General features: G+C 48.8%; 1 protein-coding gene across 2 annotated transcripts in view; it reads left to right on the top strand.

Moving 5' to 3' along the window:
* The window catches only part of Nod2 (nucleotide binding oligomerization domain containing 2), a 41,555-nt gene that overhangs the window by 11,331 nt on the left and 9,339 nt on the right, over positions 1 to 20,885 (top strand). Inside the window, exons 3-9 of one of the 2 annotated variants that reach the window (XM_057754314.1) lie at positions 2,806 to 2,908; positions 5,862 to 7,677; positions 14,585 to 14,668; positions 14,833 to 14,916; positions 16,552 to 16,635; positions 19,217 to 19,300; positions 19,748 to 19,831. In XM_057754314.1, the coding sequence (XP_057610297.1) occupies positions 2,806 to 2,908; positions 5,862 to 7,677; positions 14,585 to 14,668; positions 14,833 to 14,916; positions 16,552 to 16,635; positions 19,217 to 19,300; positions 19,748 to 19,831 (2,339 nt within the window). Of the gene's footprint in view, positions 1 to 2,805; positions 2,909 to 5,861; positions 7,678 to 14,584; positions 14,669 to 14,829; positions 14,917 to 16,551; positions 16,636 to 19,216; positions 19,301 to 19,747; positions 19,832 to 20,885 lie in introns of both variants that reach the window. The other variant, XM_057754313.1, reaches the window with a different exon arrangement.

Here is a 20,885-nt window from a genome sequence, read left to right as displayed (position 1 = left end):
GACCTGCAGCGGAACACTGGGCTGAGCTCCCAAAGTCCAGTTGAAGAGTGGGAGGAGTGAGAATATGAACAAAGAGGTCGAGATCATGATGGGACACCTTGCCTGAGCTTTTCTTTTTATGCAACTGCAGCTGCTTGAATGCTGGAATTTCTAGATGAATCCTCCAGGTTTCTTCTGTTTTTCATTGCTGTGGGTTTTTTTTTTTCTGTTGTTTTTGAGAAAGGATCTTACACTATAGCCCAGGCTGGCCGGGAACTCTTTTTTTTTTTTTTTTTTAAAGATTTATTTATTTATTATGTATACGACATTCTGCCTTGATGTATGCCCGCACGCCAGAGGAGGGAGCCAGATCTTAGTACAGATGGTTGTGAGCCACCATGTGGTTGCTGGGAATTGAACTCAGGACCTCTGGAAGAGCAACCAGTGCTCTTAACCTCTGAGCCATCTCTCCAGCCCCGGCCGGGAACTCTTATGTAGCACAGGTTGGCCTCAAATTTGGGGCAATCCTCATTCTTTAGCCTCCCTCATTCTTTAGTGGCCCAAGTACTGGGATTACAGGCACGAGCCACCACAGCCAACTCTGTGCTGTTTTCTGCATGGTACTTTCAACTCCAGACTCTCGAATTCCCATCTTCTTATATGCAATGTGTGGGGCTTTTTTTTACTGTTCCCTTATTACAGTGTCTTACTCTTGTTTTAGGGATGTAATCTTTTATACAGACGTAATGATATTAATAATTGGGTCTTTTGTTTGTATAGTTGGTGGGATTGTTTTTATTCATGCTACACACATTTCTGTGTTAGGGATGGAACCCAGAGCTTTGCAAAGGCTAAGCAATTACTCTACCTGTGTGTGACATTGTTCATTTCCTGCATAAACCTTTGAACCTTCGAGCTGCTTTCCCTTCCCCACTAATTTGGCTCTGATCTCCCATATTTGACACTTTCTTTGGGTATGGGTAAACCTTGACTGTCTTCTTATTAAAATGACAGATTTTTGAAACTCACCGAGCAAGCAGGTGAAACCTCCCTGCTGTGACTTCTACAATAGGCGGTCAGGAAATGGTAGTTTCTATCCATAGACCTTTCCTCCTGGGCTTACCGAGTTCCTCAAATAGAAAGCCTTCTATCTGGGGTAAAGGTCTGTTTGTAGAGGCCTGGGAACCTTGGCATTCATTCATTTTGCACGTGTTCATTTGAACCCTGGCTGTGGTGCTGGGGATAGGCTGCAGGCAGGGGCAGAGCAGCCATAGGCAACTATGCGGTTCTCAGGTGAGCCACAGCATGTCTCAGAGCACGGCAGCAGTAAGGCCATGTGTGCAGGGCTCAGTAGCTTGGGGACATCAGCTTCTGGGTGGCTGCTGAGCACTGCCACACAGCTGGGCCACACCATGAGTCTAAATGTTGCAGCTGTGGAAGATGTAACAGAAAAGAAAGCAACAGCCGGTTGTGGTGGCGCACGCCGGTAGGATTTGCTGAAGGAGGCAGAGGCAGGAGGATCACGAGTTCGAGGCCAGCCTGGGCTACACATTTATGCCGGGCGGTGGTGGCGCACGCCTTTAATCCCAGCACTCGGGAGGCAGAGGCAGGCGGATCTCTGGGAGTTTGAGGCCAGCCTGGGCTACAAAGGGAGTTCCAGGACAGGCTCCAAAGCTAGAGAAATCCTGTCTCGAAAAACCAAAAAAAAAAGAAAGCAACACATTTTACTATTTTTTACACTGATGATGTGTTGAAATGGCAATGTCTTGGATGCTGTAGTTAAGTATGAACTGTGGCTAAGCTTGAATGTTCTTACTGTCACTGAAGAATGTGGGTGTCGAAAGGCTCCATTGCACACACATAACTTCCTGGTATGCCTTGGGCTGTTTCTGTTGAACGACCTGATTCCGGTCCTTGAAAGGTGGAGGTCGCAGGATGTGCTGATGGAAGTCAGAGAAGGGTCTTCAAGGCGACTTCAAACATTGGGCTGGAAAGCTAGGAGGATGGCAGAGACTTGAGCAGGGATGGGGAAGGCTGTGGTCCGGACATACATGCCTAGCGTGTGTGCCAGTGCATGTGTGCTCTTATGATACATGTAAGTGGAGGAGGCAAATGGGCAGTTGGGTGTGCAGGCCCCAAACTCAGGAGCAGCTGAGGTTGGAAGAGTGGGTTCTGTGCAGAGAGAGAACTCAAACATTCAGGCCCCCGGACTTGGTGAGGCTCTGCCTTCCAAGTGCTCTACAGCATCCAGAATCATTTTCTGATTTTGTAGGTTGGTGGGCTTATGTATTTATTTATTTGGTCTTGTTTTATTTTGTTTTTAGCTCTTCATTATTTTAGTGGGTTTTGGGAAGGAGCCAGGCTGCCTGTGTGCATGTTTCACCAACCATGACTACATATCTTTGTCTGCTAAACACAGTCTGTGCTGCAGTTGTTCTTCTGGGCTCTCATTATGATAGAAGAGGACTGTGTATAAAATTGTGTTATTGGTAAAGTTTCTTTTATCTTAAATGCTTGATACCAGAAGTGTTTCGGATATTTCTGGGATTTTAGAATATTTCCATAAACAATGACTACGTTGGCAGTTTGACCCATGTCTAAGCACAGAAGTTATTTATATTTCATAGAGATGTGGCCTGAAGGCCACTTTCCACAATGCTTCAATTTTCCATTTGTGACATCATGTCGGCACTCAAAAGGTTTTGGATTTAAGAGCATTTGGAGGTCTTCTGATGTCTAACTTTTAATAGAAACCTTCCCACTCTCCTCCTCCCCCTCCATCAGTATTCTTGAAAAAAGTGATAATGGCCTTTTCTTGGTCTCTAGGCAAGAAGGCTGCTTGATCTTGCCACAGTGAAGGCAAATGGACTGGCTGCCTTCCTTCTGCAGCACATCAAGAAATTACCTTCGCTGCCCCTGACTTACGAAGGTATGTATTTGTCCCTTTAGGGTAACAGAAAAGAAAAGGAAGTCAGCTGAGATTCCTGGTTAAAGAGCAAAGCACACGTCAGTGAACGCCCATGCATTGGTGCGTTATTCCCTCAGGCTCAGTTCCTCCATTTGAAGCCTAGAGGTTACCCGAGTCACTGGTCAGCAGGGGAGATTGAAAGCGTGACAGCACAGTGGCTCTCCCCCTTTCATTGCTCCCTGAACTACCGTGCTCACTGCAGCCATGGCTTGTGGAGGGCTAGCTGTGGGTATACCTTGCTGTCTAAACTGCATTCCATATCAGGCAGAGATAGGGCTGGGATCTCTTGATCCACAAAACCTAGTTTCTCATGATCTGGAACGCATCACCAGGCAAATTTAGAGAATATAGTCTCACCCATGTCGATGCTCAGCAGCTGAGTAGTGCAAGAGGCCTGGGTGGTACGGCCGAGACACACATCTTAGGGGCATTCTCTACCATCTACCCACAGTCCTGAGACGTGAATATTGCTATGTCCCATTCTCCAGAAAGGAAAACTGAGACTTGAGTGGTGGGGAACAGGAAGTGGGGCTGATTGTAGTGTCCCTACCTCCCCTCCTTGGAAGAAGGAAGCATGAGTTTCAGAGAGGATCCAAGCCCAGTAGTCTCCCAGTCTTGTTCCCATGTAACTGAGAAGAAAGCTAGTGTGGACTGAAGGTTCATGAACTATGTGCCTGGAGCTCACAGATGGGCTTAGCCTTCTGGCCTTGCCCTCTGTGCAGGAGAAAGCCTGTGGGCAGGATGGCTGGGGACCTGTGCTTGGTACTCAGGTGTAGACTACTTCGTACAAGGGCAGGAGGTGGGCATCGCTGTATGGTAGCCAGTATGGCCCTTGGTGAGCAATTGTTGACAATGTCATCAATTATAGTGGGCCATAGAGGCATTATACAGTTCCTGATATGAGATGCTTCTAAAGACGACAGTTGAGCAGGTGGATATGGTTGCAGACACCTGTGTGTAGAGGCAGAACGATCAGTAGTTCAAGGTCATCTTACATTATGGAAACAAGTTGGAAGCCATGAGAACCTGTCTTAAGAAAAAAAAGTAAAAATTGTGTTTATTTTCTTTAAAACGAAAACGAGAGACATTCTTTAACTTACTTATTTTCACTTCACTTTTATTTATCTACTTATTTTATCTCTCTCTCTCTCTCTCTCTGTCTCTCTGTCTCGCTCTCTCTGTGTGTGTACACATGCATGTGAATGCCCCATGGCTTGCATGTGGAGGTTAGAAGACAACCTGCTGGGCTTGGCTGTCTCCCTCCACTCTGTGGATTTTGGGGATCAAACTTAGGTCATCAGGCTTGGGGACAAGTGCTTTTGCCCCACATTGGGCCATCTTGCCAGACCTAGGTTTGCTTTAAGCTTCTAGTAATATTGATAATGCTAGATAGAGACCGGCGTTGTCAGTCAGGAAATTGGAAAGGAGGCTGTGTATCTTTTGGTATCTGGTCAGTGCTCCTGATATAGCTGAAGAGTAGAAAGAGCTACAAGGATCCTCACCTTGGGGAACAAGAGGCTTTGAATACTGGGAGTGGAGGCCCAACCTCTAACCCCAGATCTAGGGAGGCTTAGGCAGAAAGATTGCTAGTTTGAGGCTAGTCTGGGCTCCATAGTGAGGCCCGTATCAAAGAAGAAAATAGAGACAAGGGATGTCAGCATGGGGCACCTGCGTGGCTCTGCAGGTGCTTCTATGGGCTAAGAGCTTTCCGACAAGAATCTGCTTGCTTCTGAGTTAAGGACAAATGAGCTGGTGCTTTCCTAGGGCCATTGAGACCATGGTGGGTGAAGATGCTGATGTCCTATGACGTCCTATGACGTCCTGCCAGTCTGGGCCTCTGATCAGCCCTTCCCTATTTCCTGAAAGGGGAACTAAGCTCGGGAGGAAGTAGGGCCCTGGGTACGGAGGGACAGGAGGAAGAAGGGGCAGGAAGGAAGGATAGATCTTGTTGATGACTCGGCACAGACGCCAGTGACCCTGAGTTCTCAGAGTCTGCCTCTGCTTCTGGCCAGTCCTCTTAGCCATATAAGGTAACAGAGACGTGGGTTTAAGGGATCGTATCCCGACACTGCCCGTGGCCACTTTTCTTGTCGTGGTATGGAATACCTCACTGAATTAACTCATCGCTTTAGGACTGTCTGTTGTGGCCGGGAGGACAGGTGGCGGGTGCAGCTTGGCCCAAGGAGTGGTAACAGGAGAGGCGGATTCCATTACAGCCACAGACAGGAAGCAGAGAGCTCAAGTGGAAGTGGGCCAGGTTGTAACCTTTGAGTCCCACCCCCAAGGGACTGTGTCAGCCGGCTAGCCCTGTGTCCTAAGTGTTCCACACCTACCAAAACAGTACTGACAGCTGGGGACCAAACATGCAAACCACATAAGCCCACCGGGACATTTCACAGTAAGAAAAAAACTGGATCTAGCAAGGCCAAGTAGCTTGCCAATCAGGTGGTGGGCCCAGGTATCAGACCTTGTAAGTTGGACAGCTAAGCCCTGACCCCTATTTTCCCTCAGAAACTGGCAGCAGAGACTGAATGGTAGCTCAGGCCACGCAACAGGAACAGACAAACAGGATGTGGATCCTGCGAGTCACACCTTCCCTGGCGTGTTCAGGTGTGCATATTTAGTATGATAGTCGCCAATGTCTTGTGTTGGATGCTATACTTAACCAGGTGGCATGCATCATCCCTGTTTGCCCATGTCAACGTTCTCTGACATTTTCCTGATTTGCAGGGAAGATCCAGGCTTAGGAAGCTTCTGTGGCTGCCCCCCAAGCCCACAGCTTATAAGTGGCCAAGGCAGGATAGGTGCCCACTAGCTCTCTGAGCCATGCATCACACCCCCAGTGTAGGTGACTCCCTGCGTAGGTCCCATTATGACCATGATCCCAGCCTCATTTTCCTATTGTGTACCCCAGCTGCTGAGCACCAGAGGTTCATCTCGAAGTTGAGGACCATGGTGTCAGCTCAGTCTCGCTTCCTCAGTACTTACGATGGGTCGGAGAATCTTTGCCTGGAGGATATATACACAGAGAACATCTTGGAGCTGCGGACAGAGGTGGGCATGGCTGGGGCCCTGCAGAAGAGTCCCATCATCCTGGGCCTGGAGGAACTCTTTGGTACCCATGACCATCTGAACAAGGATGCAGACACCGTACTGGTGGTGGGCGAAGCAGGCAGCGGCAAGAGCACTCTTTTGCAGCGGCTGCACTTGTTGTGGGCAACAGGGCAGAACTTCCAGCAGTTTCTCTTCGTTTTCCCGTTCAGCTGCCGGCAGCTGCAGTGCATGGCCAAGCCGCTGTCTCTAAGGACGCTGCTCTTTGAGCACTGCTGTTGGCCCGATGCTGCCCAGCAGGATGTCTTCCAGTTCCTCCTTGACCATCCTGACCGTGTCCTGTTAACCTTCGACGGCTTGGATGAGTTCAAGTTCCGGTTCACCGACCAGGAGCGTCACTGCTCCCCAACTGACCCCACCTCAGTCCAGACCTTGCTCTTCAACCTCCTTCAGGGGAACCTGTTGAAGAACGCCTGCAAGGTGCTGACCAGTCGTCCAGATGCCGTGTCAGCGCTCCTCAGGAAGTTCGTCCGGACCGAATGCCACCTCAAGGGCTTCTCCGAAGAAGGCATCGAACTATACCTGAGGAAGCACCACCGGGAACCCGGAGTGGCAGACCGCCTCATCCGCCTGCTCCAAGCCACATCAGCCCTGCACGGTTTGTGCCACCTCCCCGTCTTCTCATGGATGGTGTCCAGATGCCACCAGGAACTGTTGCTGCAGAATGGGGAGTTCCCAACAACCAGCACAGACATGTACCTCCTGATCCTACAGCATTTCCTGCTGCATGCCTCCCCCCCAGATTCCTACCCCCTCGGTCTGGGACCTCAGCTCCTTCAAAGCCGGCTTTCCACCCTGCTGCACCTTGGCCACCTGGCTCTCCGGGGCCTGGCCCTGAGCTGCTATGTGTTCTCAGCCCAGCAGCTCCAGGCAGCACAGGTTAACTCTGAGGACATTGCTCTTGGCTTCCTGGTACGTGCCCAAAGCGTTGTGCCCGGGAACAAGGCACCCCTGGAATTCCTGCACATTACCTTCCAGTGCTTTTTCGCCGCGTTCTACCTGGCAGTCAGTGTGGACACAGCAGCAGCCTCCCTCAGGCACCTCTTCGGCTGTGGCCGGCTGGGCAGCTCACTGCTGGTTAGGCTGCTGCCCACTCTGTGTATCCAGGGCTCCAGAGTCAAGAAGGGCAGCGAAGTGGCTCTCCTACAGAAAGCTGAGCCGCATAACTTGCAGATCACAGCAGCCTTCCTAGCGGGCCTGTTGTCCAAGGAGCATCGGGACCTGCTGGTCGCATGCCAGATCCCTAAGAGGGTGCTACTCCAGCGCCACGCATGTGCCCGCTCGTGTCTGGCCCAAAGCCTTCGGGAACACTTCCACAACATCCCACCTGCTGTGCCCGGTGAGGCCAAAAGCATGCATGCCATGCCTGGCTTCATTTGGCTTATCCGGTGCTTGTATGAGATGCAGGAGGAGCAGTTGGCACAGGAGGCTGTGCATCGCTTGGACGTTGGGCACCTGAAGTTAACATTTTGCAGAGTGGGCCCCGCAGAGTGTGCTGCCCTGGCCTTTGTGCTGCGGCACCTCCAGCGGCCTGTGGCCCTGCAGCTGGACCACAACTCTGTTGGAGATGTTGGCGTGGAGCAGCTGCTGCCCTGCCTTGGTGTCTGCACAGCGCTGTAGTGAGTGTGACAAGTGTTATCATTTTATAAAACTGGGTGACCCAAGGCCAAGGTGGGTCCCATCCCATTGCGGATAGGAGACCAGGAGACCGACCTCGGTGGGTGAGCGACAGATATGCCATGCAGAGAGAACTTGGGTATAGAGTTTATTTAGTGGGTTATGGAGGGAGAGGGGAAGGGGAGAAGAGGAAAAAGGGAGAAGAGAGAGATGCAGAAACTGCTTCTCTAGAAGGGACAGAGAGAGAACCCACTGGAGAGGAGGTCGGAAGGGGGAGATTGGGAGTGGGCGGGGCTTGTCTCTTAAAGGGACAGGGTAACCAGGTGACAGGCCCCGCCAGCAGATTACAACATTCCCGCCTTTCTCTTACAATAAAAAGGCTGGAAGTTAGGGATGCATGGCAAGTTAAGGGAACTGGGACAGCGGGTTCTCAAGACTGCTTCCTGCTTATCTGTGGGCATTGAATCTTACTGGAGGGGGGGGCCTGAGAAATCTGGGTGCTGTTTATATCCTGGGGTAGCTCATTGCATCACTCCTGTCCAGGATTTATGATGTGAAACTGTCCACTGTTTCTTGGACCTGGAAAGGTGTTGGCAGAGCAGAGGACAAGGTTAGGTTTAGGAAGAAAAAAATTTCAGGATTTGAGAGAGGTGTATCTGACCTGTTTAAGGCGAATCCTTCCGTTTGACTCCCTGGAACTCACAAGAATTTTTTGAGTTTGTAAAACATAAATTTTAGACACATGCATTGTTTAAACAGCAGCATATTTATGTCAAAATGACTGTGACAGATGCTTTTGCACGATGAAAAATATCTTTTAGAGTAGTGCTCTGCCAGAGTTAGATTAATAGATTAAGGCTATAACAGGCAGCTTGAGAGAGAAATTTGATAACTTTCATTTGTCCTCACACCTTAATAGCCTGCATTTGTGTATCTTAAAGCACCTTTTATTTAGAACATGTTAAGAAGTTGTACTGAAATTTGTCTGGTGAGGTTGTCCTTTTAAACTGACAAAACTTCTCTGCTGTCAAATTGCATCAGAGATCTTTGAGAAGGATAAAATACTTGGGTTATTGATTAAAAAAATGACAGATAACTTACTCGATTGGCTACCTACAGCCATTCCTCAGCGTCTTCCATGATCATTGAGGGCAGGGACATCAAGACTGTGTTTGCCTTCTGCTGTTTAGCTCAGGGCCTGCCAGGTTTTAGAAGATTCCGTGGATTAAGAAATCTGTAGGAAGACAAACCTACCTTGCACTGAGAAGCGTCGATTCTAATTTTCCTTTATGCACTGTCTGGAGATCTTCAGGAGTTTAGTTGAAAGGTAGTTTTTCCCTAGTGGTCAGTGCTTGATGCAAATTGCGGATGGACGTTGTTCTGTGCCCATTTGTCTTCTGTCTTCTTTGGAGGAAATAGAGTGCTGCCGCTAGGAGCCAACCTGTCTCTTTATTATGGAAAGCCTTTTAATAATTAAATATTTAAATGCCGTATTCCCTAGATCTCTGAGCACTTGAGGGCTGTTTGTGGGGTATAGATAAGTTCTGACTACAGTGTAGGATCCTCCTGGAGAGCTGAGTCCAAGCTTGACTGTACTGGTCTCTAACGTAACAGGTCAGACTTATACTGGTGAGAGACAAAGAAGAGAAAACTGCAATAAAAGCTTAAGCGGTAGAACTGGCGATAGTGGAGAACAGTTCACAGGAAAGACTGTAGGCTAGCTTCGAAAACATCTTTTAACAGTAAGTACATGTGCAGATATACATAGTTGAATTTAAGTTTTATACACATACACATGGAGTTAAAGCTAACTTATGTTCATACATAAAGTTAACTCAAAAGCCACATGCATGCACACACACATATATTAAACAGGAACTGGGTGAAGTGGATGCTTTGGCGGGCCCTACCAAAAGCATGGCACTGCAAAAACAAACATGTAACAGAGTCAGTAAGAGGAATTTAGAGACACAAACATAAGTAAACCGCAGGACTAGGCTTACTGAGGTAAGGAATACCTCAGTAAAGATGGCGACTTAGTTACCTAACCTGCCCTTAGTTGGACCTGTGGCAAATGCTACTGTCAAGTTAAGATGTAGAAGTCTAACACAGAGTTGAAATCCAGAGGTCTGGGTCCAAACCCAGGTCTGCCACCCTTCGTACACCAGCCAGACCCTTTCCTCTTCTGGACCCTTAGTTTCAGTACAGATAATGACAGCCACTGCCCTAGCTTGCTTCCTGTTGCTGTGGTATGATATTCTAACCGAAAGCAACTTAAGAAGGAAAGGGTTTATTTCATCATCTATGGAGCCAGGGCAGGTGGGTGAGGAAGAAACTATGGAGGAATGCAGCTTAGTGGCTTGCTTCTTCTGGCTTGCTCAGCTAGCTTCTCTATACACCCCAGGCCCACCTGCCTAGGAATGGTATCACCCACAGTGGGCTGGGTCCACCTACGTCAATGAGTAATCAAGACAATGACCCATACACATGCCCACAGGCCCATCTATGGAGGCGGTTCCTCAGTTGTTCCCTTTCCCCAAGTGTGTCAAGTTGACAATCAAGACTGTCCATCACAGCCATACTTGAAGTTTTGTGCTAAACACTGTGCCACACTTTCCAGAAATCACCTCATCTGTTCCCACAACTGTGCTGGGCTCCGCCGGGCTATTAGCACCCCCATGACCCTTTACTTGAGGGTCACAGAAGTCAAGTAACTCGTCCAAGTCAAGCCCCCCCCCCTTCTCTCTGCCCCTTTGCCTTTCTAGCATTGTGTCTCTGCCAGCTGCCGCCTGATGCCATCTTAGGGTATCTGCTTCCCAGCATCAAGAGCTAAGAGAGGAGCATGGTTCTGACCAGGAAAATTATAGAGAAAACAAGTATGGCTTTCACAAGTCAAGTCTTTCTGGTTCCAAATTTCCTAGTCCGTGTCCGTGGGTGCACTTCTAACGCACTGGGAAAGTCTTGAGGGCCCATGGAAAGTTTTATGTCTTTGTTGGGGACCACTTCAAATCAGAAAGGATTTGAACCCCATTAGAGTCTTTAAAATCTCACCAAGATGGGAATTTCAGGTCTTGAGAGAAAGCGGTGGAGTACTTTCCATTACCCATGTTGCTTTCTGTTCCGCGGCTGAAGCATGAGGCTCTGCCCTTTGGAACGTCTGTGCTCTTGAATGTGTGGTGTCTTTCTGTGCCTGGGGTCAGACAAAGGCAGAGGATCTGCCCAGGCCTGCCAACCAGTGTGACCGTGACTGCTCTCTTGTCCTTTGTCTTGAGAGGGATCTCCTGCTATTTTTTTTTTAAGAGCCTATCAGAAAGAGGAAGTTGTACGTAACAGTTAAGATCTAGAAACAGCCTCCTGGGGCGTTGGTGCTCCTCGTAGATAACCTTAGTTGAACTGAGCAAAAGGCAAGATTCCTGTGTGTATTAGGATGGCTTATCTGCTCTGAGACAAAGCCACAACATACAGACACTGGTGTGAGACTGTGGGGACTTGACTAACCCTTACACAGGGACCATGGTTGCATGTTTATAACACATGTACAGTATATGGAGTTAATGTACTGCTCTAGTGTATACAATAACTATATGCTAGAAATATGAATAGTTCCATCTGGGTCTTGAGGAAACAGATGTTGCCCTTAAGTTGGGAAGCAGGAAGAAAGTCTACGGAAGCAACTGCAGAATTGTGGATGGGAATTAGGAAATGTGCTAGAGAAAGACCTGAGGCAAGGGAGGATTTACTGGCTGAGAGGAGACCTGAGGGTCTTTAGGAAGGGATGCATCTGAGGTTAGAAAGCCCCGCCTCTTCTCTCTGCCCCTTTGCCTTTCTAGTATTGTGTCTCTGCCGGCTGAGCGTAGCAGGGAGGCTGAGGCTGCCTGATGCATCTTAGGGTATCTGCTTCCCAGCATCAAGAGCTAAGAGACGAGCTTGGTTCTGACCAGGAAAATGAGTGAACATGGCCTGTACCATGTGCCATTTCCTCGGGAAGGGAGCAGCGTGGTTCCTTGACTGGGAATTTGCACACCTGGGTGCTGAAGCTGCTCTGGTAGAAATCTGAGTGTGCACCTTCCTTGACAGTGGGACCATACTTTTAAACCACAAACCTCAGAAGACTAGCGACACTGGCCTGGATAATCCTCAGAGCAAGTCATCTCTGGATTTTTTTTTTTTTTTTTAATGAGGCCTCAGCCAATCCAGGCTGATCTCAAATCTAAGATCTTTTTGCCCCTCACTTCTCGGTACTGGAGTTACAGTCTACCAAGCTCAGCCCCTATCTCCGGAATATGTAAATGGTCCTCTCTCCATTATTAAGAATGATCATGTTATTCATGTGGTCCTGTGGCATGCCGATGGGTCTGGGAGGCTATTGTATCATGACAAGATACTTGTTGAATAGGAGATTCCCAGGCCACAGTAATTCCCATCTGGGAGGCGTAGGCTTGGGGCCTGGAAAACTGTAACAAGCATCCTCAGATGCGCTGTGAGAATTTGCAGGAGTCAGCTTCTTTTACTTTGAGCTCTTGCCGTGTATGGATGTATGCTTCTGGGGGATCCATGTGTTGGGAAGTGTAATCTTTAAGGAGTGGGGCATTGTGGGACGTCTAGGTTATCCGAGGTGCGTCCTCGTAGGGTTACAGGAGTCCAGTTCATTCCTTTACCCTTTATTCCCTGGCTGGAGATGTATGCTCTTTCCCTCCTTCACCTTCCAGTCATGATACGATGCCTTGACACAGGCCCCAAAACAATAACGCCATCTAATGGACTGACATCTTCGAAGTGCGTGTCCAAATGAACCTCCTCACTTTATGCGTCAATCACCTTGGGGATTTACGTTAGGAAGAGAAAGAGGATTTGCACACAGCAGTTAAGGCCCTTGACCAAGCTCTACCGTTCTTAACCTACGTACAACTGAGAAGTGGTTGGCATTTTGTGTGTTTGTGTGTGTGTGTGTGTGTGTATAACACAGCCACAAAGAGGGAGGAAAGAAAGTGGAAGGGAATAAGGGGCAGGCTTCTTTCTCTCCCCCAGTGTGAGTCTGCATCTTCTTCACTGGAAGGGTTTCCATGCCAACTGAAATCCTCGTCTCTAAGAAACCCTGCATGCAAAGTGCTCCTGTGCAGGTTTCTGCAGACTCTGCTCTCTCTGCCTCGAGGCTGATGGTTTCGGTTTTCTGTTCCACTCAGAGAGAACGCACAGGCACACAGAACCGAAACAAGAGCTTGGGGAAACGACTTCCCTTATTAGCTCTGACTTACTCTGCTTTTTAAAAAAACAATTTATTTTTATTTTGTGTACATTGGTTGCTTTTGCCTGTGTGAAAGTGTTGGGGTCCCTGCAACTAGAGTTACAGACAGTTGTGAGCTGCCATGTGGGTGTTGGGAATTGAATCCCGATCCTCTGGAAGAGCAGCCAGTACTCTTAAGTGTCGATCCATCTCTGCAGCCCCTCACTCTGCTTTCTTTAATCTGTTCTATTTCAGCTCTTAAATCTTGCTCAGGACCTTCAGAATTGTCTGTGGGACTCACTGAGAGGTCATACGGCCTGCAGCTCAAAAACCATTTCTCTGAGAGCCTGAGAAAAGCCTTGGGGGAACCCTAAGCACTGTGCAACCTCAGCAAAGTCAGGTCACTTATTTGTGCCTCATGTTCTCTCTGTTGAGGACATAACAGTATGATCTACTGCATGGGCTTGGGATGAGTGCAATGTTACTGTTGGGGCGTATATAGAACAATGCCTGGCACATGGGTGTGCTTGTGATTCCAGGTGGCTCTTGCCAGGTATGGTGCTCAGGAGGCTGTATGGGCACAGTTTACTGAGGGTGGTCATTTCTTTTTTTGCAGATGAAGGGAACTGCAGCTAGCAATTCTGATTGGTTCCCATTTAGCAGTGAAGTTTGGGGAAGTTAGGAGGTACAGCCTTGCTGACAGGGATCATGTCACTGAGGGTGGCCTTTGAGAGTTTAAAGACTCTTGCCACTTGGAGATCACTCTCTCTTTGTTCTTACCATTGACGATATTAGCTCTCATGCTCTGGCCTTCGTGCCTATGCGATGCTGGGCCTGCCTGGCATGATAGATTCCTATCCTTCTAGAACCATAAGGCAAAATAAATTAGTGCTTCCATTAAGTTGTTTCTGGTTCATGGTGTTTTATCAGAGCCATAGAAAGCAAACCAGGACAGTTGGTGAACAGCTGGTCAAGGTCGGAATATCCCGCTGAGGGGGACTAGCACCTGAGCTTGTAGCCATCCAGGCAGGACCACCTAAGTTTGCCTGAAGGTGAAGAATGGTGGGCATGGTTGTTAACATACACAGGTGTCTGATTTCACCGAGCACAGGTTCCTGGGCTGCCAGTTCCATGTAGGGGCCTGAGAAGCTGCATTTCAGGGAAACTTTCAGATGCCCTTGTGATCCAGGGTCCTAAAGGAGCTGGAGAGGCTTGCCAACGTGCAGGGGCTTTGATGGGCATAGGGAGGTGAGCAGTGCTCACAAACCCAGGAATATTTCCAAGGTTTGAGCCACTGTGTCTACCTACCTGGTATCGCCATCCGCTTCCTAGGTGGTTATGTCCTGTTCTGGCTGCTTCTCCCACAGGTTGACTCCTTTTCACCTAACAGCCTTATGTGGGGTGATCGTCGTGGTCACTGTCCTGCAAAGATGTGCACTGGAATTAATGCCATGGCCTCTCAAAGACCCCAGTGTTCTTTAGTCAGCCCTCAAAGTCCCCACCTCTTGGACTGTCCCCTACCATCAGCTCCCCTAGCCAGGGATTTGGGAGGGAGGGGCATGGGCCATGCTCTGTCCTTCCTGTTCCCAGAAGCACAGTGAGGCTGTCATTTGTGAGATGAATGTCTCTTTGGGGGTTTCTCCCATCAGCTCCACTTTTAACTGAACCAATGATGTCTTTTTCAGTTTGCGAGATAACAACATCTCAGACCGAGGTCTCTGCACACTGATCGAGTATGCTCTTCACTGTGAGCAGCTGCAGAAGCTCGCGTGAGTTGGGCTGGGCATGGCCACTGAAGCAGCTATGAGTGGGTGATGGGTGGGCCAGGTGTGGCCTGGCTGGAGGAGGCAGGGTGGCTCCTGGGAAGAGAGGAAGACACCTTGGTTAGCTTGCTGGTCATGTGATTTGTTCCCATCTTCCCCGAACCCAGCAGTCTCTTCAACAACAAGCTCACGGATGGCTCTGCCTACTCCATGGCCAAGCTCCTCGCACACAGACAGAACTTCTTGTCACTGAGGTGAGCGCTGCTTCCCCTTACTCTCTGGCTCTGATGCTCCTTACAGCAGAGTTCAGGTGATCCGGGCTGGACCATGGTGTGACCCACAGTGGCCAGTGACCCTGAACTGCATCCAGGGAAGGGTCTCACTTTGAGCTTGTTTCTCAGATGCCATGGTCTGTTTGGTCCCCAGGGTGGAGAGTTTCTAGGCCTTTACCCACAGTGTCTGTGAAGATTGCAAGTTCTTTCTGATGCACACCAAACCTGTGCTTGCTACCACAGCCGTGGTACCCAGTTGCTGGGTTGTGCCCCAAACCTTCCTCAGCACTCATTAGGCAAGATTTGAAATGCCACCTGATGTTCCTATTAGAGATCAACAAATATGCCCCAAGTCCCTAGTGCCTCTCTCTCTCTCTCTCTCTCTCTCTGTGTCCTAATGCCTCTTATAATTTGTGAAGCAACAGCAAAGCGAGCACCATCTATTATTATTATTATTATTATTATTATTATTATTATTATTATTTTCTGACTTCTTTGGGGATGAGGGATGCCATTTTAAGATTTGGTCATTGAGCTTACCTCAGACATGAAAACAAGCTGCCCCTTGTTCAGCTCTAGAAACCCAGAGATTTGAATGCTTATTCGCTGCATTGCTGCAGACCTTGGGTCAGATAATGAATGCTTTTGTCCTCGCCTTTCCTTAAAACGAGGATTGTACCGAGAGCCATCTGAAAGACCGTCACGATAGAGTTAACACACACAAAGAGCTGGTACAGTACATGCTTTATATAGTAAGCTCGGAGACTGAAGGATCGTGGGTAAATTATGTAAGCTTCCAGCTTGTGCGTCCTTATGTTAGTTCAGTCCTCAAAGAAGGGAATATATGAGCAGAAAATGCCCACGGGTGGGAAAACGGGGAGGGAGCTAGGGAGGCTGGGGACTGACCCTGCTTGAAGGAGATGGATGGGAGGAGGTATTCTGCATTTCAGAGCAGCTCTGAGGGAGTTGAGGAAGCCACTGGGGTGCTCTCAAGCCTAATCTGTCCAGCAGAGGTCTTGGGTTGTTTTCTTGGTACACATACTTTTTGGAATGAGATGGTCATATCTGTAGTGAGCCACAGTGGCTTGAAGTGCCTTGAAAAGATGAAATGTATTGTAATTATTCTAGAAAGCTTGTCTTGGGTGGCAACTCTGGACTGGTGGTGGTGGTGAGGTAGATTCTGTTATGCCAGAGCCTTTTGGGAGTCTTGCCTTGCTGATTCCTGACACCTCTTTGGCCCTGCTTTCTTCCCTCCTGCAGTATCCTTGGTGTTATCAGAGAACCTTCAGATTCCTCTTCTTCCCAGCCCTTTCAGAATAGGCCAGTAGCACCCCGTGGTGACAGTGGGTTTGAAGTCATGGGGGAGGGGTGTCCTAGGGTGTAGGCTGAGGACAGCTGAAACTAGGAAGACAATTCCTGGGGAAACCAGTTTCCAGAACAGCATTCTGCTGTGACTCCTGCCCAGGACTTGGAAAAACCAAGTCCGAGTGGGCAGGAACCATGGCGGGAGCCATGATGTCAGTAGGCTCTGCAGGAGAGCATGTCACTGCCACACCCCAGGAGAGGCTGGGGACCAGCGTGCTGTACTTTCTTTGAATTTCTGTGTCTTCCTTTCAGGGTGGGCAACAATCACATCACGGCTGCTGGAGCCCAGGCGCTGGCCCAGGGACTCAAGAGCAACACCTCTCTGAAGTTCCTGGGGTTGGTTCGGTTCCAAGAAGGAGGGCCCCCCGGGAATGAATGTGTGACTTTCAAAGATGTCAGGGCAGGCAAACGCTTCACTTGAAGAGCCTACAGGCAGCCTTGGCTCTGCATGGAAGGGTGGGCTGGGGTGAGCGTGGGTGGTGCTAGGCTGCTTTGGAGCAGCCTCTGTGTTCACCTCCTCACCTGGTAAGTAGGAAATTCATGGTACAATGGGTAGGGAGATGGCTGTGCCTTGAACCGAGGACCTGAGCCTTCTGGTCCTCGGGGGTGCGCAGGACTGGGCTGCCTTCACAAATATGCTGTGCTTTTCAAGAATACCAGGGACAAAATGGACATGACTAATGATGTACTTCCAAGGGAGGGGTCAGTCGTCAAAAACTGGGGATTGTAGAATGCAAGATGCAGGAAGAGAGTAGCTACAGGGCCCAGATGTTTCAACCCATGGCTCTGGCAGCCCATAACAGTGTGAGCCAGGAAGAAGACTGCTCAGTCAAAGTCAGCGCCCTTTCCAGCTGGGTTAGCAACAACAGAGTATACACAAAATGAGGCCTTAAACCCGTGGAGCTCCCTTCTGCTTGAGGTCTCACCTGACCCATCTGGACATTCATGTCCCATTTAAAGTTTTTTTTTTTTTTAAAGACACCTGTCTGGGCCAGGGATTGTATCAGGAACTGAAACACTCTCATAGAAAGCAAGCTGTTCTGGAAGCCCGGCACCTCCTCTTGCTTCACAACGTAGTATGGGCATCTTTCAGATGGTATGACCTCATGGCACAGCCTCCCACTGGTTGGATGGTTTTAGCACATCTACTTGACAGTCTCCTGTTGTGTGCACTTTGGATGTTTCCAGATTTGTTTGTTGCCCAATGGCAGTGCCCTAAACTATGCCCAGAGCTGTGTTTTCATACGGCCACACCTCAGTCCATACCTAATCTAATGTATTGGTTAACTTTTGTTGCCAGTACTAAAATACATGATACAGACAGCTTTAGGGAAGTTATGTTTATTTTGGCTTATGGTTCCAGAGGGTTTAGCCCATTACTGTTCAGCCTCGAAGGTTGCGCGGAACATTGTGGTGGCAGGAACTTGTGGGAAAGAACAGTTGGTCACTCCATGGCTGATTGTTGTCTGAGGTGTCTGTCCTGGCCAGTTCCCACAGTCATTATGTCTCAAAGAAAATCACACAGAGGTCTACATTAGTTATAAACTGATTGGCCCATTAGCTCAGGCTTCTTATTAACTCTTATAACTTATATTAGCCCATTATTCTTACCTGTGTTAGCCACATGACCCGGTACCTTTTTCAGTGAGGCAGTCACATCTTTCTTCTTCTGTGTCTGGGGCAGGACTGCAGAGGAATGGGCTTTCCTCTTCCCAGAATTCTCCTGTTCTCATTGACCAGCCTCTACTTCCTGTCTGATTGTCCCGCCTATACGTCCTGCTTGGCTACTGGCAAATCACTGTTTATTTAAAACACACTTGACAGAATATATACAACTGTCCCTCACCAGCTGATCAGCAAGTGGAGGCAGGATGTAGGAAGAGACCCAATATACCGCCCCAAGGACATACCCCAGGTGCCTACTTCTTCCATGGGCCATACTTGTATTTCACCACCTCCCATCAATGCCATATTATGAATCCATCAAGACAATTATTTATTGGTGAGGTCATACCCTTCAAGCCATCTGATTGTTGCTGGAAGCACTCTCACCGACACCTGCAGAGGTGGGCTTTATCTCTTAAATATTTCTCAGCCTAATGAAGTTGGCAATCAGAATGAACTATTTCACACAGTGAACAAAAGCGCTGGGCTGCCCAGTGTAGCTGTCTTCGCTTATCTGTACATATACACAGTCCAGGGCAAGTCCCCGAATGTATGGTACTGGGTCAGAATGTGGGGACTGTGCCCAAGCTGCAGTGGGTCAGAAGGTAAAGGAGTTGGACAGCATAGAAATAGAGAGGGTTGAGAAGGAGCAAGAGATGAAAAGCTGGCTGGTCCAGGAAGAGTTAGAACATTGTTCTGGGTATTCTCTGAGAATAGTTATAGACTTGTGGGTGAAAGCTACCAGGAAGCAAATGACAGGAAGGAAAACTATCACGACCATGTGACCTCCTACCGAGGGTGAGATCCCCATCACCAAGGGGTGGGTCTGTGAGCCTTCAGTATTGAGGGTGAGATCCCCATCACCAAGGGGTGGGTCCATGAACCTTCAGTACAGAGGGTGAGTTCCCCATCACCAAGGGGTGGGTCCACGAGCCTTCAGTACTGAAGGTGAGTTCCCCATCACCAAGGGGTGGGTCCACGAGCCTTCAGTACTGAGGGTGAGTTCCCCATCACCAAGCGGTGGGTCCACGAGCCTTTAGTACCGCAAATGAATTTCCCATCACTGAGAGGTGGGTCTACAAGCCTTTGTTAATTCTGTAAGGTCACTGAAAAGTCTGAGTGAAGTTTGGTCATCTCATCAAAAGGGTGTGGTAGATCCACTCTGCTGGGTTGACTGAGACTTCCCTGGGGTAGTGTGGCACCACAAGGGCACATGGGCGCATATCTGAAGCGCACCCTGTTGATTTCTCAGGTTCTGGGGCAACAGTGTGGGCGATAAGGGTGCCCAAGCTCTAGCCGAAGCTGTGGCTGATCACCAGAGCATGACGTGGCTCAGGTAAGCTGCAAGGTGTGTCCTGTCTTTGTCAAAGGGGAGCTCGGTGGTTGGGACAGTTTTGAAGGTCACTGAACTCTGTATGCACCCACTTTTATTAGGCAGTGGAGTAAGGAACAAACACATTGAGTTTGGGATCAGGAACTTGAGGATCTGGGGGTCATTTTGGAGGTGATTCTCCTCCTTTTAGGGTCATGATTTCCTGTTAGCAGATTGAAGGCTGTGAGTTGAACCCATCATATTTTATCTTAAGGACCTGTTTTAGTCTATTGGAAATGACTTCCCAGTCGGACAGGATTTGGAGGCTGCTCCTGGCCTTAAGGGACACTGTAATCAATTAGTATGTCTGCATGACACGCTATTAGGGTGCATCATTTGCCTCTCATAGGTCAGTTTGTCTCTGAGGTCCCTCTCTATGCTGATTAATTTTTATTCCATGATTCCGTCCAGCCTGGTGGGGAACAACATTGGGAGCAAGGGTGCCCAGGCCCTAGCACTGATGCTGGAGAAGAACAAGGCATTGGAAGAGCTCTGGTGAGTTGGGAGGACTCCCTGCTCCTGGGAGGTGGGTACTCAAGGCACTGGAGGAGCTCTGGGGAGTTGGGAGGATTCCCACCCCCACCCCGCTCCTGGGAGGCAGGTACTAGTCTTTATTGATCACCTAGCCTCATCCATGGGAGGTTGTGTGGGTAAGCTAATGATTTTAGCTTTGAATGGTGTGAAGCTCTCAGAGCCTGCTTTTACTGCTAATTCTTTTTATCTGCGTGGATATGTTGGTTTGCTGCTTTATTTATTGCCTGCATATGCCATAGTGGTGAAGACCCGCAGAACCTGGGAATCAAGCGGGTATATTAAAGTAATCCCTAGACTACAGGTTTCTACCGCATGAATGTTCCAGCTCTAGAAAGGTGCTTTTAAGAATTAAGGAAGGTGGTGCTGGTAGAGCACTTAATATAGTGCCTACCACATGTACAAGCTTAATATAGTGTCTACCATATGTACCGGCTGAATACAGTGCCCGCCATATGTGTACCTGTTTCGTAAATGCTACATTGTAGCGGCGAGGTAACTGCTACTATCACAGCTGCCCACAACTGCAGCAATAGTCCCGGGAGTACCAATGTTTGTGAAGTTCAGTATTTCAAGATGAGATGGAGTTCTTCAGAACACTGGCTATTAGTGTTAGGATGCAGGCATTATGCTGGCCTACCTTGTCATCTGGCAGGATGTACCAGGCTGTACCCTGGACTGGGTCCTAGTTTGTATGCAGGTGCAAAGGTTCCTTTAGGAGACAAGCTCCACCCACTCCTGGTTTCTCTTTCCTGCTGTTCCTCTGAAGGGAGAGGTAGGACTACTTCTTCTTCTTCTTCCCTTCTCCTTCTCTTCCTTCCTTCTTCTCCCCCCCCCCGTCTCTCTCTCTCTCTCTCTCTCTCTCTCTCTCTCTCTCACACACACACACACACACACATTCTCTCTTCCCTTCTCATTCCCTTTACCTCAAATAAACTTCACATTCAAACTCTGTCTGTATGGCATATTTGTCTGTTCCTCATCTGCATGGTCTTCACCTGCCATGGGACCTGCCAAG

The sequence above is a fragment of the Chionomys nivalis genome, chromosome 21, assembly GCF_950005125.1.
Source record: "Chionomys nivalis chromosome 21, mChiNiv1.1, whole genome shotgun sequence".
Classification (NCBI taxonomy): domain Eukaryota; kingdom Metazoa; phylum Chordata; class Mammalia; order Rodentia; family Cricetidae; genus Chionomys; species Chionomys nivalis.
Note: the sequence above shows the minus strand (reverse complement) of the source record. Positions and strands in the feature narration are given on the sequence as shown.